The 18,064-nt window shown below is 42.1% G+C and overlaps 1 protein-coding gene across 7 annotated transcripts in view; it reads right to left on the minus strand.

Moving 5' to 3' along the window:
- LOC135486167 (transcription factor AP-2-epsilon-like) overlaps positions 1 to 18,064 on the minus strand; it is a 200,619-nt gene that overhangs the window by 3,805 nt on the left and 178,750 nt on the right. For all 7 annotated transcript variants that reach the window (XM_064768755.1, XM_064768756.1, XM_064768754.1 and 4 more), the window contains 2 exons: positions 9,659 to 9,777; positions 1,274 to 1,415 (listed from right to left, as the gene is read on the minus strand). In XM_064768755.1, the coding sequence (XP_064624825.1) occupies positions 1,274 to 1,415; positions 9,659 to 9,777 (261 nt within the window). The remainder of the gene's footprint in view (positions 1 to 1,273; positions 1,416 to 9,658; positions 9,778 to 18,064) is intronic.

Below are 18,064 nucleotides of genomic sequence, written 5' to 3' on the forward strand. Positions count from 1 at the left end.
TACTTGGTATCTTTTTTCTAGAAAGGAAGTTGACGACGTTGTGTACCTGTATGATGAAAGCTAATTCTGGACATCATTGTCGGTGTGAAAGAAACTGTTGCGATAAACAATGCGATATGTCAGTAACGAAGGACATCTTGCACACCGCTGTCTTAAAGGGTCCTTAATACCCAGTCCCTTTATTCTTATATTCCACAAATGTGCATTTCCGTGTGCTGCGAAAATACCAAACGACTTCCGGTTCTTTCAACAATAGGCCGACCTGGACACAGTGACAAGTTTTGCAATGACACAACTACATGTAGTTTTGCAATGACATCCCAAATTGGTGTTTGAGGACAAAGTCACAACCAGAGTGCGGGGAAAAGTTAGCGTTTCATGAGCTTATTTTGATTTTCTGTTCATAATACATAAAATGCACAGATGCCCTCGGAGATAATTTGCCCAACGGGCTAATGATGAAACAATACCGTGTATTTACTCCCCAGGTGTTGAGGGTTAGGCGTTACTCACATCATCCCAGTCTGGCCCGAGTCTGAGTGCTGGGTAAATATGCACCGGGGGTCATTACGAGAATGATGAAAATCGTCTCCTTTTAGACCCGGCGTGATCGGATGGCGTACTGCGACCCGTTTTGATCTGTCGACGTAGCGCGACTTACGTGAGATTGTCAAATTTGATGAAAGCATAAAAATGCCCGTCGCTGGCGTTGAGGGTTAAGACGATATTGACCGGATCATCATATCAAATTTCAGACGATAGAGCATCCGCCTGTCTGTATCTGTAGCAGACTAATGCACTATTAAGGCAGGTTCACCATCCAAATGGCTAGCAGTCGATATATTGAACGCATGGATCCCAAAATGATACAAAGGATGGATGCGATCGGCGATCAAATACATGAAATACCGGTCGAGACTGGTTTCTCTGAGTTTGTAGGTATTTGCATTGGCCATACACAGCCTGCCCCAGTCGCATAATGGTCATACTGTCTTGTGCATTTTGCTTTTCTTCGACAATCAGATGTTCATGTTATTTATTTGTCATGTCTAAATCAATGAATTTAATAAGAATATTTGTCAATAAAACCTCTTTCTATTAGTGTAATTCCTAACGTATCTTAAAAGCATGGTCCACACTGATATCATCAAAATTCTCAGGATAATTTTCACAGAAACTAGCTTGAAGCCGCCATTTTAGAATCCAACATGGAAGCCATTTAAGATTCCAACATGGCCAATAACAAAATGTCCGCCATTCTCAGTTAACTTACTTTGATGCGATAAGCATATTCTTTCTCTGCTGCTGTTCTGTGGGATCCGAATGCTGCCGTCCCAGGTATTCCGCACACTGCTTCGAGGGGAACTCTGTCTCGCACAAATAGTTGTAGTCTCTGGCCAGCCTGATGGCTTCACCTGGAGAAGAAAGAGGGCGAAAGACATTAGTTTTATACTGGAAAAGCAATTCGCGTATTCATATTGGTGAGTGTCGAGAGTTCCGAAAACCCAGTGTCTGCATGGTAACATCCTTAAAGTAGACTCCTACATGTATGTTCATGTAGTTCATTTCGTTATCCTGTCTTCCTCAATACCGGGCGACAGGGCGAGGCCAGGCCACTACGTTCCAAGTGTGCCTCAAAGGGACTCGTATGTCCCCGTGGCTTTGACGGTTGTGCCAACACTGGTAGGTGGTGCAAACATGATATACCCTGGTATATATTTTACAATCATGGGTGTATTTTAGTTGTACATATGTAATAGTCTGCATTATCATGTGAAGTTGGTAAGAGTCTGGCAGCCTTTGTAGTGGTGGTAAAGCGAACTATTTCGTGCCACATTTTGTGGCGACATACGAGTACGTAGAAAAAAGAAAGATTGCGCCAGATTGTTCCTTGAATGACTAACAACTGGATTGCGACAGCTCTGAAAAAAGTACCATTGCTATAATTGTTGTATAACTAAAACACCCACGTACGAAACTATACAGAACAATGTATAGAAACGACTGCTCATGCGATTCGTAACGAATTCCACTGCTTCATGTTCTAACCTAAAACCACTGCTATTTCCACAAGTTGAAAGAAGTGGTAGAAAAGTACATCATTCTGCGTGGCATCAAGTGCCTGGGCGAAAGAAACGAGCCCCTGGGTGTATTGATTCACCGTACGATTCTCATCAAAAGTGAAAAATGATAAACACACAAAAAACAAACATTGATTCTCAACAATTCTCATCTACCTGTACTTCCGGTAGCAGTTCCCATGGTTTTTCAACAAAATCACGATTGATATTTGATCTCACGATAGTTGAGGCAAGCACGTGCTGTAGTTGGGCGGAGTAAAGCATCATTATTAAGTTGACTCGCCCGAGGGTGTGTATGTATGTAATGTCTTTGTGTTGGCTCTCACCCAGGCTACAGTACCCCGGGCTAAACATCGATTTTAACAGCGACGAAACATTGCTTTCTGTGCCAGGTTTCCATTGGTAGTTACACATGGCACGCCTGTACATTCTTTGGAGTATGTATACACCACAGTTACTATATGCTTCGCGGTGTATAGCGAAACATATTGTTTAAAGAGCCCTCTCGTTGACCACAATATGCCGAATACAAAATCTTAGGCTATCACTTTTTATGGTGAGAACACCAAAGTGTCTTTTGAGCAGACCATTATGTTAAAAGAATGGTGAAATAAATGGTACGAATTTGGTTTGTGGGTTAGACAGAAAGCATAAAGGAAAGATTTTCATTTCTGGTTTGAAACGATTTTGTAAGGCTTTTCCAAATTCTGAATTTGTTGCAACAAATCAAGTGTCAATGGGTTAGAAATGTTCTGTTACTCTATGAAAGACAAGTGTGTTTATAAAGATGGTGTGCTTTAATGTTTGCTGCATTCAAGACGCAATTCCCAATCATAAACGAGAATGAAGAACCCAGAACGCCGAGGAAATAACAAAGTGGGGGTCAGTTTATTGATGTCAAAAGAGTAAAGTGATTTCGAAAGTCTCAGTTCGAGGTGAGCCAAGCATGACACGATGACGCCAGGGGTGTAGCACTACTTGTGCGAGAAGAAAGAGGGAGATTCTCACGACAATGTCTGGCGACGCAGCCAAGCATGACAGACTACCGCAACGGAACACTTATCTCTCGACTATCTGTGAATTATTAGCAAAAGCAACAAGAAAATGGAAGGAAAACACGTTTGTTGTGAATCAGACAAAAGATTGGCGCATCAGAAAGTTTACTACAAATTTGTGGCTTGGTCTGAGACATTTGGAATTTGCAGGAACCCTGAGGCTTTGGGCTGGGTGAGGATCGTGCTTATGAAATATGTCCTCGTGTGCATCCTCACGATGTCCTGAAGCAGACGAAGGTGTATCGTCTGCTCATTTGTAAGGTGTGACCAACAAATGTTTATTATTTTCCCATCAGGTCACGGAAAGTTAAATCAGAATGTGGTCGTGATTTTTTTGCCGGCTGCTTTGAGTCGGCTCATTAAGCAGCGATAGGTTGGCGCCTTGGGGACGATGGGCTGATAGTTCCTGAATAAAAGTGGCGGGCGCTGTCCTTTCTCCGAAAGACAGCCGCTCGCTTCATCATTTCACCTTAGTTTCCAATTTGCGAATTGCATATTGCATATCAAAAATAACACTCGCTCTTAACTCTATAAGGACTGGGCGATCATGATACACCTCATGTATATGAAAGTGTTAAATCCACTAGGACAAATACGAATTTCGATTCGGAATGTGCACTGATATGACGAGAGACGCTTTTTTCTTGTAATTTAGCTGTTCTTCATATAAAACTAAGGTGAAACAACCAACATCTCTGCCGCTCTTCAAAGAAAGCTAAGGTAAAACAAGTTCTTCGTCAGCCCCAGTGTCACACAGACCCATCCACGACACGCAGATGAGCCAAAGTCGTAACAAGGCAGATTATGAGAAACCGGTTTGTAAATACACAGAAGGGTGTCAAGTCAAATATTAACTGAAAAGTGAGCAAAGGTAATATCTTCATTTCACACCGTTTGAGTGGCTATCATCAGGGATGATGTAGACACGTCAAATAGAGGGATATGTGGACTTAGGGTGTTGGAAGCCACATGGAGGACATTATTGGCAAACATTGAGGCTCGGGGATGATGTCAGTTTGCTGCTATTGAAATGACAGGAACAAAATGAGGTGGGAGACGGGCTTTCGTGGTGGGGAAGAGACCTGGCAGCAACCCCAGAGGTATTGCAACACACTAGACTCACTGTTCCTGCACGAGGACATACATGAAGTGTCCAATATTGCCTAAACCTGAAGCCATCGATTTCGACCATCGTCGTATCAAAGCAAGTTATACACCCCAGTAGTTCGTCTGCAATGTACATTACGTAAACTTTACTGTGTTTCCTGTCATGCTGTGCACGCCTCCAGATCAGGCGAACGTCTTCCAAGTCTGGGCCAAATCGGAACATGGTTATTGGGGGATACACAATTGCAAAATCACCACAGACCTATTTGGCGCGTGTAAACTGTGACATTGCCATCTTTTCCTGTCGTGCAAGGCATCTTTTCTGAGACCGCACAACAAGCGACTGCCCCACAAGCTAAAGACGGTGAAGCCACTGTGAGTCCCCTACTACAGCCAAAAGACAGAGGAAGCATAAGGCTGCTTGTGTTTAAAACGGGCTGCACTGATTTGAATCAAGATTGCATCTGCCGATAAGGAAGACTTGGAAAGCCAGGGTGGGCAGCTGAAGAGAAGGTTCAGACAATGTTTAATGTCGTCTGCTGTCAAGAAAACATCGCATCAATAGTGAGAGCCAATTTGGATACAAATGTGCAATTATTGTGAGAGGTGCTGGGAAGATGCTGTCAGACTCTCGCTGGCCGGAACCATAATTAGAGCTTTTGATTCCTGAAGAAGTTGGCGCCATATGCCCTAGTTTATTATCCAACCAAAATTACACCTGATGGGCCCTCGACACTCACACAATGGGGAAGAAGTCACTGACTTGGGACTTGAATCAAACAGTTCAGAGTCAACTTTCCTGTTTGCTACTCTGTGTTTTTTCGTGATCTTTTTCGGTTTCCATTTCAGAGATCTGAGCAGGACTCTCATGATGCAGGAGGATCTACTTCATTTTAGGGATAGAGGTTTCCCTGGTTAATTGTTGCTCAGGTGATCTGTTAGCTTTGGTGGTAATCCCGGGCACAACAGTTTGAAAATGGGTCAATCGAGAATCACTGGCCGCTCTCTTCAGTATAGGATAGCCCATCAGAAGCTCAGAAACGGAAACATCCAAAAACGTTACACTGGTTCACAATTGGGATCAACTGCAATCCAAATGGTGTCCTGGTCTCGAAGAATGTCGTCCCCGACCGTGGGCGAGCAACCAAAGGACCAAATGATGACAACTGGGTCAGCCGGAATGATTATAGGGTTGGTTTAGTAAGACAGCAAGCTATATGCATGGTTACTCGAAATAGGGGCTGCTTTTCATTTTAATCTCTATAGTTGTACTGAAAGAAGAACAGCGCTGACATCTCCAGTCTGGTCATGTAACGGTGCTATGTCTGCACAATCATAAAGTCAGTCCAGACTTCAAGTCCAGTAAATATCTATATATACTTTTGTTTCTTTTAGAGATATGCCTTGAAAGAATTATTAACAAAGGGTTTCAGTCCTATTGGAGAAAATAACATTTAGTCTTTGAGCATAAAGTCTAAAACATCAAATGGAAATAAGCATAACTATTCAGTATAATTACCATCAAATTTCCAATTCCAGGGCGTAGTATTACCGCTAACCACCAATCGGGTATTGGGTAAATTGTGGTTGTCATTCAAACTCCCTTCAGAAGAAACGGAGTGATAAAGACAGTGTAATAGGGCCCTAGTGTTCATCATCACGAGCTAGGCAACACCTGAAGGACAAATTACCCTACACGGTCCCTTTGAAGTCTGATAGCTTAAACACCACGACTCCGCTATGTGACTGTTCCTCAGTTACCAATTGCTGTTTTTTTTCCTTCAGCCGCCGGTAAGGTTTGGAGCAAACGAATTGGACGTCGAAAAAAAGAAATACGTTGAGAAGAGCTAGTTTTTTATTTTCATCATTTTTAAAGGCTGTTGTGAAAGGATGATGATGGTCATGGTGATGATGCGTCACTGGCGGGAAAGAATATATATACGTAAGGTCATGGGAGTTCTATGTGTGCACAGATGTTTTCAAACTGTCCGAGAACAGGTTATCCGTTTCGGAAACAACATCATGGGGCATCCCCCACAGATGACTTTGTAAAATGCCATATTAATCCCATATTTATGTAGTGTCAAGCCTTATCTGTTCGGACAAGCAATGTCCCAAATCGTGCCCATTCCTGCCTAGTCTTCCAGTTGAGGTGATGGCGACAAACAGCCATGATTGACAGCCAAGTTCCTCGGAAATAATTCACTTGTGTCGACAGTATTTAGTCTCCGTCCGCCATCTGTGGCTGTGGGGAGATACCATCTTTGCACCATACAAGGCACGGACTTGTCTCCGCTACCTAATACAAATTGGTGGCCAGGTCCCCATCGCCGTACGTTCCTACGATGGACCATACAAGTAATGACTCTTAATTTGACACCGAGGGGAAAGAATCACATCAGTGTATGAGCAGGTTCGACAGAGCTTGGGCTTTGTTGTCATTGTTTTCTTTGGAATATGTCAATGCACGATTTCAACCAGCGGTGTTTTGGTTAGCAGTGCCCTCCCAGGCTCAGTGCTTTCTCAGCAAGCGTGGCCGTCTGTTGCTTACCGTTTTATATTAGAAAGAAATTCTGCGCATCAAACTGAGAAATAGTTTAGGAACAGAATTTAAAGACCAATTTGCCAATGCACTGAAACAACTCTTGACTAAAGCTGATCTTGCCAGACCACGCAGCAAAGCGAGAGGTCGTATTTTTTCTACGGCTGGGCGTTATCCTTGTAAAGGCCAAATCCACCAGGGATTTCACTTCAGCTTCGAGATTCTCCCCTCGGGTCATACGGATTTCCCCATTGTTTCTCGCAAGATGTAACACTTTTTGCATCAACAACTTTTTAAGTCGGCGCCAAGTCACCTTGACCTTGTCTCTTGTACATTTATGCGTGAAATCACGTGCAATGTACAGGGGTTGCACCAGATGTGATTGACATGGCTGGCAGAAGCTTGAGTGCAGGAGTTGCTTGTCTTAGCCTAAGTGGATCGGGAGTTGACAGTGCGGAAGATGGCGGCAGTTCGCAGCTTTAATCTCGGCAGAGAATCCTTGGGACCAGCAACTTGGTGGAAAATTCGCCCCAAGGGAAAGGACTCATAGCAGAGTTGGACGACTTCATGAATTATGCTTCAGCATGACTGGACAGGAAAATGTGCACACTTTTGGAGGAGGTACACATGGATGATGCCTCTTCTTAGGGTGGACTTAAATTTGCTTCTAGAAGTTGACTAACACTCTTACTTGGGTTAAGAAATGTACACATATACACAGACAGATGTACTTAGATTTACGTTTCGTGAATAAGATGCTATATGGAGTATTCCGACTCGGATGCTTCCCGTAGACAAAATAACCAAATGTGTCATTAACACTTTTCTGCCTTTTAAACAGGGTGTCATCACTGCTTGTGGAGAGTGATCTTAATCTAGCGGCGATAATGGCTTGTCTCTAGTCCACTGCCTCCAACAGGCAAATGGCAGCAAATTGGCTTTAGATTGAGTATGGTATTTTGATAGTCTTCTCTATTGTCTCTGGGGCGTTTGATGTGAACCGTGGCTCTACACACCAGGGGCCTCAAATTGCCATATTTGGCTGTACGACTTGATACAGGGACATTATACTGGGCATACCGAAAAGTGGAGATCATAGAAAATATCATTGTATTCCAAAATATGATCAGCATATTATTTGGTGTTATTCGTTGTGTGCACTTGCCATCACCACATTGGTAGGCCTCGCAGCTGCGAAATTCATGGCAGAGGCGCCTCTTTCGTTCTCTTTCTACAGAAGCAAATACTAACAAACCTCTCGATACGGCCATTTTGACAAGCGGGGTGGAAAGTTGGGAATTACCAAAGTTTTAGAAGGTGGTAATTGGAAAACAATGAAAAGACGGCGATATTTTTTGATGGAGTCGTGAGCCGGTGTAGCCAGTAGCATATTTTCGTACAGAATGCTGTTTTACGAAATTGCAGAATCCCTTTCTTTCGAGTAAGAAAGTATTACCGCAGATATTACGTTTGAAAATTTCGTACACACTGCCTACTTCTTCAATTTTGTGATAGTCTTTTCAGATTTCTATTGTGCATGTAACAACTGAAGCTGCATTTAGTGCATCGCAGCATTGTTGTGTGACATTGTTGTTGATATTTTTGTTATTGTATGAGATGGTTGTGAAAAATTTCATTTTGTATCGGCAATCATCAGCTTAACCATAACGCGTTGAACCCATTCAAACTCAAAATGTATTAAAGGAGATTTGAATTTTCCAAAGGTTTAGTAAATGCTTTTAAATTAATGCTGGACACAATGGATCTTTTATACGGACCCGCTTAATCAGAATAGGAAATATTAATGCCTACTGAGCGGTTCATTCTAAAATATGCCCCCGGCAATATCCTTATCTGACACAACGATGGAGAAATTCTACAATTCATCATCAATTTGTTGAGAATGAAAAATCTGGGCAAATGCAAGGTGAGATTTTATGTCATACTGAAATAGAGTCGTCATGGCAATGCGACGCCATCTTTGTCATTGGCCTTTGGTCCAGTCATGGGCCTTTGTTCTGATGCATGTACCTTCTCAAAATAACCATGGGCTTTTGTGCATGAGATTTTTTTGATAATACACGTAGTTGACGTTTCGCAGTGTAAAACGCACCAATTCAGGAGTGATGTATTAACATGACGTCATGACTTTACCGGACAGATTCGTTTCGGCGTCATACCGCTGTCGGTCCGGCTAATTCATGTTGAATGGTATTGGACAACCATGTACATATTTTGGGGCCTGACCCATTAATGGAAATTATCTTATTTGTGTGAGATCTTGCAACGGAATATCTTGTGAACAAACATCGTTCTTATTTATGACGCAATACCAACATCGTACATGTAATTCATGGAGATATTGATGAAAATATCATGATCAATCATGGTTCAATATCTTAACCAATCTGAAGGAAGCATGTGTTAATGTGTTAAGTGCGAACCTGTAGAATGAACTCAAATCTTAGCCAATCAGAAACGAGATGCTGGCAAGAGAAAAAATACAACAGACGCAAAACAATAATTGCTCTTCATCTTTATCAATTATGCAGAAGGTTTTGTCAGAAATGTACAAAAACTAAAACATCGCTGTTTTGCTTCGTGTGAAGTATAAAAGGACATAAAAATGATGTGAACATTATTGCTATGTAATTGCTATTTTTGGTTTGTCTTTTTCAAATAGCGACAATTTTTCTCTGGTATGCTTGTCGAATACATGCACATGTAAGTGCGTTGAAAGAAAGTTTGATGACACCGAACACAGAGAGCGAGCACTGTCTGTTTCTGATGACACACAAAGGGAACATCGTATTTCCACATAATTCTACACCTGCCGACGAAAAGAAGAACTGAAGTCAACATTTTCTACTTACCCTCGACTAGTGATGTCAGTAATGTTACGTTAGCAGCCTTGCGCCTTCCCGCCGGTAAACTTAACCCTATTTTTTCTAACTTCTCCCTCAGTGATCGGCCGCCATTTTTGGATTTGGCCCTGCAAGTACAAAGGCATGATTTTGAGAAAAGGCAAATGAAAACGTGATTTGATGGTGAAGTTGTACGTGATGACGTCACATCCTCCAAGCTAAAAATGGCCGACAGCCGCAACCGGAACCTGTAAGAACAAGCTTTGTCGTGAAACGAAGTATGGTATGTCGCAAAACGTCACATGGTTCGTCTTTTAAACGCGAGATGTCGTTGTTCGGCAAGGGGTGTGAAAATGTCCATATGTGGCAAGGCTTAAAATGTGTAATCCGCTGACCAAAGCCATTAAAAACATTAATTTCTTATTTAATCTGTGCACAGCTGACGTGCCGCCCAAAATAAACGCACACTTGTGTCAAATACCACTGATTCAAAACTGAGATTAACATATTTGGTTGACATTCTAAAAAGGAGAAGTTTTTCACAGGTTTTAGGCAAATATATTTTAGACGTAAGCGGCCTAATTCTGTGCACAACAGTAATTAAAATATTGTTTAACTGCCAGCACACAAATAACAGTGTCAGTGTGTACATTTAACAGGTGCCTGGCAAGGCCCTGCGGTGATTTTGGGCGTGTAACTCTTAATTGCTGCAAAAATATACATACATTTGTAACTTCCGACTACGGGCATTTTCATTAGTATAATGGCAAGATTGACTGAATTTAGACGGTCACTGAATTCATAACTTTTAATGTGTCAACAAAGACATTCTCAAAATTACTTCGCCATTTCTAAACTGCACAATATTTTGTTTGAACCAGACGACAGAAGCGTTGTTAACAATAATCTTCAGACCATCGACTTCCGGTCAAAGGCGACTGTGGACTAAATATGGCCGCAAAGCTTTATCTCTGAAGCCGAACAAATTACTTGTCGCAGACGATTATGGTCAGTAAGATTGGTGAGCAGAGATAACGGGTGACCAACGCAAATAGGGGATGAGTACCTAGCAATTGATCCTTGCTACCCATTCGATTTCCTATGGTTTCCTGGGACGGGATTGGAAACCATCCAGAGCACGTGACTCAAAATCAACATGGCTGCCATTTTGAAAATTCGCTATTCCGCGCATTAAAAAGCACTTTTTGTGCGCGGACAATTCGTTTGAGTTTGACCATAAAGGGATTAAGATGGGAGACTTTTAATTCCTCGTCATTATTAGGATTCTGAGCGATATAGCCGGGGACTGATAGTCTGGTTATGGGAGGAATGTGAACTAATGAAAGGGGATGTTGTGTTGAATGGGAGCTGTTTGAGAGGGGAGGGGCTGGCGTTGGATTATAGACTGCTCAATGTTGTTATAGAGATTTAGGTATGCTTGGGTAAACCCTCAACATTAATGGTAGGAGGGGGCGGATGGAGCCAAATGGAAAGGAGGAGAATGAATTAACGTCATTAACTATTACGTTAAGAGACATTAGTGACAGATTTTTGACATTGTTGTGTTGGGCATGGCCAAGGAGTGATAAGCTATTGCGCAATGATGGGCAAAGATCAAACCATTTCGGTGTAAGGAGAAAACTTACAAGTTGGGTACCTTGTTATGACGTAATCATAGGTTAAATTGGGAATACCGGATCATTTTGGAATGGATTAAGAATAGATTGTATCAGGATGGTAAAGGCTGAATTCACTGGTTTTGTGTTGTCTTGAGAGGTAAAGATGACATGGAGATGACATACAAGTTGAGTGCAGGTCTGAAGGTTACTTCAGGATGAAAAACATTGCTACTGTTCAAGATAACTCATTACATAACGATAGGTCACAAGTTGCGAAAACGATGTTGGGCTTGGTAAGAGGAAGTCTTAAAAGACAAATTCTTGTTTTGATAGTTGCAGAGGAAAGCCGGAAGAAGGAACAAATGATGCTTGGTGTAGGTTATAGCTCCGCCATAGAGAGAATCCGTGCACGTTGTTATGGTTTATTGTGACCAAAATATCCAGCGACGACCTTCTAATATCGTAATAGGAAAAGACACCGGGTGTCTGAGAATTTTTAGATATTTGGAATGAAAGGTAGTGTTCTAAAGAGATTTGGACAAGTAAGGATCAAGATTAAACATTTCAGAATCTGCTATAACACAAAGTTGACCTCAAAAATACGGTTGGCCATAAGAACAAGACAGCAGAGAAGATGATCCTAAGGGATCATGACACAAAGGAGACTGAATGTGAGCCTGCTCATGATGCACGTGTTGCTGTGAAGCATCAAGCTCGAGTCGGATGGTTATAGCGCGATCATTGAGATCTTGACCAATTAAACCCCCTTTAGGTCCTTGAGTTAAGGATCTCAGCAAGTTCCTACTCCAAGAACGCGCGGTCCTCTTTGATACTGATACCACGGCGTCCCATATAAAGAGGGGAGTTATCCACTTGAGTTAGGTTAAATATAAACCTCAATTAGTGGCCGATGACACATGACCTATACAGGATGTGACGTTGGGAGGTGCTAAAACATGGATTTGATGGGAAAATCATGTGCTGAAACATGGATTCCATCTAAATTGGGTTTAGATGTTGGTGTTGATCTTTCTTTCATGCTAAGGGGACTGATAATAAGGTTAGAGAAGAGATGTCCGAGATTTGGTGCTTGATAACTTTGTTTTGACCACGAAGGTTTTGGTGAGACAGCCTCTCGGGTTGGTATACACTGTATCAAAAGTAGATTGTCGATGGATTAGGCCAATGTCGAGGTGTTTTTGAATAGAAATTGATACCTCACTGTCGGTTTTGGTTCAGTGTCATACCGAACACCGCGCGAGTGGAGGCCAGGAGTTAGCAGTACATTCTCTCTTTAAATGGATTACAGAGGAGTGATATTTTGCAAAATTTTATGTCCGACCACCCCACTCCTAATGATATCAACTGGTCGATGTAACACAATAAAATTAACATGGGTGTACACAAGTCACAACCATTGCTTGTTGCCAGACAACTCTCGATTTCGCCAAACTCATGAAGAGTCGTTGATTTCTCTCAACAATGCATCCATCAGACGCCGTGAAGCCCTGTCTTGAGAATCCGACACCAGCCAATGGAGTATCACGAATTAGCATAAGAATGTCTCGCAACAAAATCATTGAGTCCCGCAGCACAATCATTGAGTCCCGGAGATAATAATGGTAGGGCGGGTGCTCGAGCGCAACAGAGACCGGCCGGGGTGAAGAATGCTGGGACAATGATGCCTGAATGGTGGAGGGGATGTCATTGAGCGAGCCAAACAACTTCATTACGTTCTGTCTATACAAATACCAGCCGATCCTATTGTGAGCAGTTTTCCAAACATCAAGCTAAAAACCAATAATAGTCTTGAAAAGGCGCTCATAGCTTGGTGATTTGGCGCTATGCGACACTACAGCCTTTCCGCAGTATGGAAGGAAATAGGTCTTGGAGAGGTTTGTGACGTAAAGATACGACAAGAGGACATCTTGAATGATATCATTCGCGATAACTCCGCAATCAGAATAGCAGGCTTTTCTTCACGAGATGAAAGTCTCACCAGGAACTCATTGGGCCTTTTCACCGCCCGAAATGTCTGATGAATGGCTAGTGGTTCCGTGAAGAGAATATCCAAACACTAGACTTCTTTGATCTAGAACCGCCTCGCTGTTTTGCCTATCATTCTGTGTATCATTTTGAGGATAACTACTGTTGAACACCCCTACCATCTTAACGCTTTGAATGAAACATTGCACGGGTGACGTTATTTGCGACAAATACAAATTAAAAGGGAATACAATTTGATTGTATGGTCGTGTACTTGTAAACATAATTGCCAATTTAGACATAAACTTGATGGGAAAACGATTAGATTTGCCGAAGCAGAAATCCCTGTTCACCGTCCTAGTTTCATGTAACATGGTAAACCATGTCTACAGACCGGCATCTGTCACTGGGCTCCTTTTGCATTTCGTTTCGTTTCATGTTTTCGTCATCAGATTATGTGATAATGAGGCATGAATCATTGCCCCATTATATCTCTCTTCCGTCTCATGACTTTCCTCTGTTAGTCTCCATGATGCGTTGCTATTGCGGTTATCACCAACAAACCCAGATTCTGTGTGTGCATGCCTTTTGTTTTTGTGTGATAAATGAGTTGAAGATTAAGCAGAAAAAAAACAATTCTATCGCCACAAATCCGTCAGCTTTTCAGTACTTTGCTTCTTGGTTTGACGAATCAAGATTAGCGACACGCTCTCTCACTTTGCATCATCATGAGTCCAGATCGAATTTGCTCGGTTCTTTTGATGAATGAAGACAAATAACCCGATTAATTTTCAACTGGTAAACCGTTTAATTCTGTTATTTAAGCAGGACACAATCACAGTCCGAGAGAAAAAAACGCGTGTCGCACGCCAGAATCCGGTCGTCGTCGGGGCAGGCGAAGCGATAAAGGACGAAATAATCTATGAGTGGACTAATGGCGTTTTCTAACCAACATGTGCGGAGCATCACCCCAGCCCCAGGGCAATGAGACAACTCCATTCGCCAGTCACAATCCATGACACAAAGTCCATTCTGCGGTGATCATCAGCCGAGATTTTTGGCCCAGATCAGAGTAGCGATCAGGCCAAGCCAGCTGTCCTGTTCCCGGCTTCACTGGCACAATCTCGCCTGGTAAATATCAGCATGTCGGACATTTTGTACTGCATGTATGTGCTAACCTCGGAAGTAAAGAGGACCTTTACACATATCTTTGTAAAGCTAGATGACCTTACATATACCTTAAGCGCCGAGACCAGTTAAAGCCAGGAAATATCCACACACTGGGAACAAAAGAACTCTCATCGGACAATTTAAGACATTTCCACGACCCATAGGCGTAAAACATGTTCGGGGCCCAGAAAATACCTGCCATATTTTCAGCCGCATCGTTAGATTTCTTCATTAGTTTTACGGAAATATTTTCGCATGCGCGACTTATCTGCATTATTAATTTTGTACAGCGGCAAGCACTGCCAACCTGCAAGAGTTAAAGTGACCATTAACAAGGAAAACAAGGTTATAAACGAAATTAGTTGAGCGAAAATATTTTACACGGTGACAATAGCAGGAATGTGCCATTTTGCTGCCCAATAGAAAATATACTCGGCAGGTAATCGTTTAAACTAGCCTTCTAATTTGTTATTACACTTCAAAAACTAATTCTCCGATGATTATGTCCATGATTTCTTCACTGAGGAATGCGATTTCAAAAATCACACATCGATGTGTTTTGAAATCGTTAAATCGTCAGTTGCCATAGAAACGCCGCTGTTTCCCAATACTTGGTGTGATTTTGTATATTCAGTTTCATCAAATTACCGCTCGGGAAAGCATATAGATGCGCCTGGCATCCGATATCGCGGAAAGGTTGGGGTTTGCCCGTGAAAACATTGAAACGCTCTGATATCCATATACTTCATTTTTAGAAGTAAAGCTGACCCTAACGGTAGATGTTCCTAACAAGCCACAAACCACGATGGGCAATGTTCTGGTATTATGCACTTGTCATTTCAAGATGGGCGTTCCTATCATGATCTAATCTTATTTCCACGGTTTCTTTGTTCCGAGACCATCATAATATCGTCCCCGTTGTGATGAGGAAATCTGAGGAAAAAATGACAAAACCGGCTTTGTTGGATTTTTGAGTTTCATCGAAATTTCGATATTTTAATCAGGTGTTAATTTCCTCGTCAAATTAAATCACATGACCAATACTAATCTGATCATGACGAATCTAAAATTGTTCATCCAACCGTTCGGTTGACAAGTTCCGATTTTATAGCAACCCAGTATCAGACTGTTATAATTGGCTTCTCGAGAAGAAAACAGCGTAAAATGGGAGAATTAACTGCAGACCAGATAATAACGCGTTATAATCAAATTAAAGAAAATCGTAAAATTTACATAAAGGAATCGCAGGAGCCACAAATGTAAAATTTAGATTTGCAATTTATACACACCCCTTACCGCCAGATATAATTAGAATTGAAATAAATTCGCGGAAAATATCAAAATTAAACAAAGAAACTAATGGCACCATTATCGCCAGGGTTATGGTGTGTTGATGTTGCCTCGTTCTGGATTTAGGTCTGGAGTGGAATCCTTGCCGGCGGCGAAATCGTCTGCGAGGAACCCTGCGTATGATTCTGTTAGCAGAAGATCATTATGTCTGGGTGTACAGCCCTGTAATCAATATTCAGATGGGTTGAATTTCAAGAAAATCGTGTGGTTTATCCGTCGTCTATCACACCAAACGGTATTTGATGCATTGAATAATTCATGTACTGCACTGACTTTAAAAAGGGTATGTGAGCATTGCCGTTAATATGATGAAAAATTCACGACGAAAAAGCTGCATTTTACATGTAGCTCGCTGTTGGTACGGTAACTACATGTACAACGGCAGCATTTGGAATGACGCAAAACCCGAAGCCAGGAAAAAACCATAGCAGACGACAAGATGAAGAACTATACCTTGTCTTTCTAAGGAACAAACACACAGAAAATAAGTCACTTTGGTACGGGAAGGGATGAGCGCATGGGGAAGAAACAGTCGAATATAAAGATGTATCGTATGGTTCTTTTCCCGCCTGTTTCGCCTGTAAACAAGTCGCCGGGAAGTAACGTTCAACTTGTTCCGATATCGGGTCTTTTTCGTTCATCGGAGGGATTTGGATGGACTTCTTTTGGTGTTTTCGAGGGGCATATTAGTAGCTCCTACGCAACAAAGTTTCCTAGAGAACAGGATAGCGGCTCATGAATCAGTCTGAACAATTCCGCCTGTTTATCTTTTTTTGTTGTGGGCGCAGTTTGATGATCCACCTATTGTGCTGCTACGAACTTTTTAGGGGTAAACAACGTGATGCATTGGAGGCAAACATCGTATTGTCTCTTCTGTATCTCTTGGAAAGTTCCGTCTCTGCTGAATCCAGATGCGTGATGCACTCAAGTGCAGCATAAATTGGCCAACCTGTATCGTATGTGTCGCCGACCAAGCGCGTAACGATAAACCAAGATGCCGCAGCGAAGGCGCTTTGTCGGTCCATTTGGCGTCTCTTCCCGACAAATCAAATTACCACCTCTTTACTTTGATATATTTACGCCAGGAAAATTAATCACTGGTTCTCAGTGCGCATGTCAGGGCGATCATAGTTTGGGTTGAAGTGGTATACCGGATGATAACTCGCCTTCTGCAGGGACACTCCATCGTTAGCAGGCGATGAAGCAAAGTCCTCGAGAAATGAGGGAAGGCATTATTATACTGAGGTTTGCCTGAGGCAGATTTCTCAATGATATGGTAATGTCTCGTGGTTGGAGACAGCAGTAACGCGCAGCATTCAGCGTATAAGAAGGCATGAATTCCGGTCTGTGACAAAGAACAGAGAAAGAAGTTTAGTTAGATCAGCAGGATCCAGGAGGAAGAGGACCAAATACCACTAGGAATGATAATAAAAATGAGAAGACAATGGTATTTAACGAGAAGGTTCAGTTTTTGTGATGATACTTGTTTAGGGAAAGCTATCTCGCCTTGTTCCCTCCCGGAAGCTATTGGATTTGGTAAACGAACTGTGATCTTCTTTCCAATGGTACTTCTATTAAAAAGTACGTCCAAATGCCGCTGCTGCTTGTGAAATTAGCAAGAAGATTACCCGGTATAAAATCAGTATGTAGTACGCCTACTTTAATGACGAAAAGACACAAGTGCCACCTTTCGGCATCAACGCCCGCCATGTTTTCGCGTAATTCTGAATTCCAAGCCACGTTTTAAAACTTGCTGGCATAACACCAGCAAAACCTGAGGTATCTTAATTTGATATAACGAGTCAACGGCACTGTATTATTTGCGAAATATTTGGCAAGATAACGTAAGAAAAATATTACTTTATTTCACTGGTTTGAACAATGAAACCAAAACGAGGCCGCTCGGCTGCTGAGTGAAAACAAACGGGGTAATCAGCGTATTACAGGTATAATTGATAAGCATTCTCTTTATCGTAAAACCCGATATTGGCGGGAATGTGAAAAAGTTCACAAAAGTCTCACCGAGAAAAAGGTAGGAAATTAGCCTATCTGTAAAGGTACCGCTTTAGTTTAGTAAACCGTCTAGCGAATCTTGGTACTCCAAACACAGCTGGATGGAGAGTACAACCTGATTTGAGTTTCTCTCCCCTGATGCTAAGGCAAATATATCACTGGCTGACTTTTGACTCGGGTGTAATTCAAGACTCGCGCTTGTTTGTAAACAGTAACTGACTTCTGAGGAAGCGCTGAAGTGTTGAGCAAAATCCAGTGCAGTGAGTCAGGGAGTCCG

This window comes from Lineus longissimus, chromosome 4 (genome assembly GCF_910592395.1).
Source record: "Lineus longissimus chromosome 4, tnLinLong1.2, whole genome shotgun sequence".
Taxonomy (NCBI): Eukaryota; Metazoa; Nemertea; class Pilidiophora; order Heteronemertea; family Lineidae; genus Lineus; species Lineus longissimus.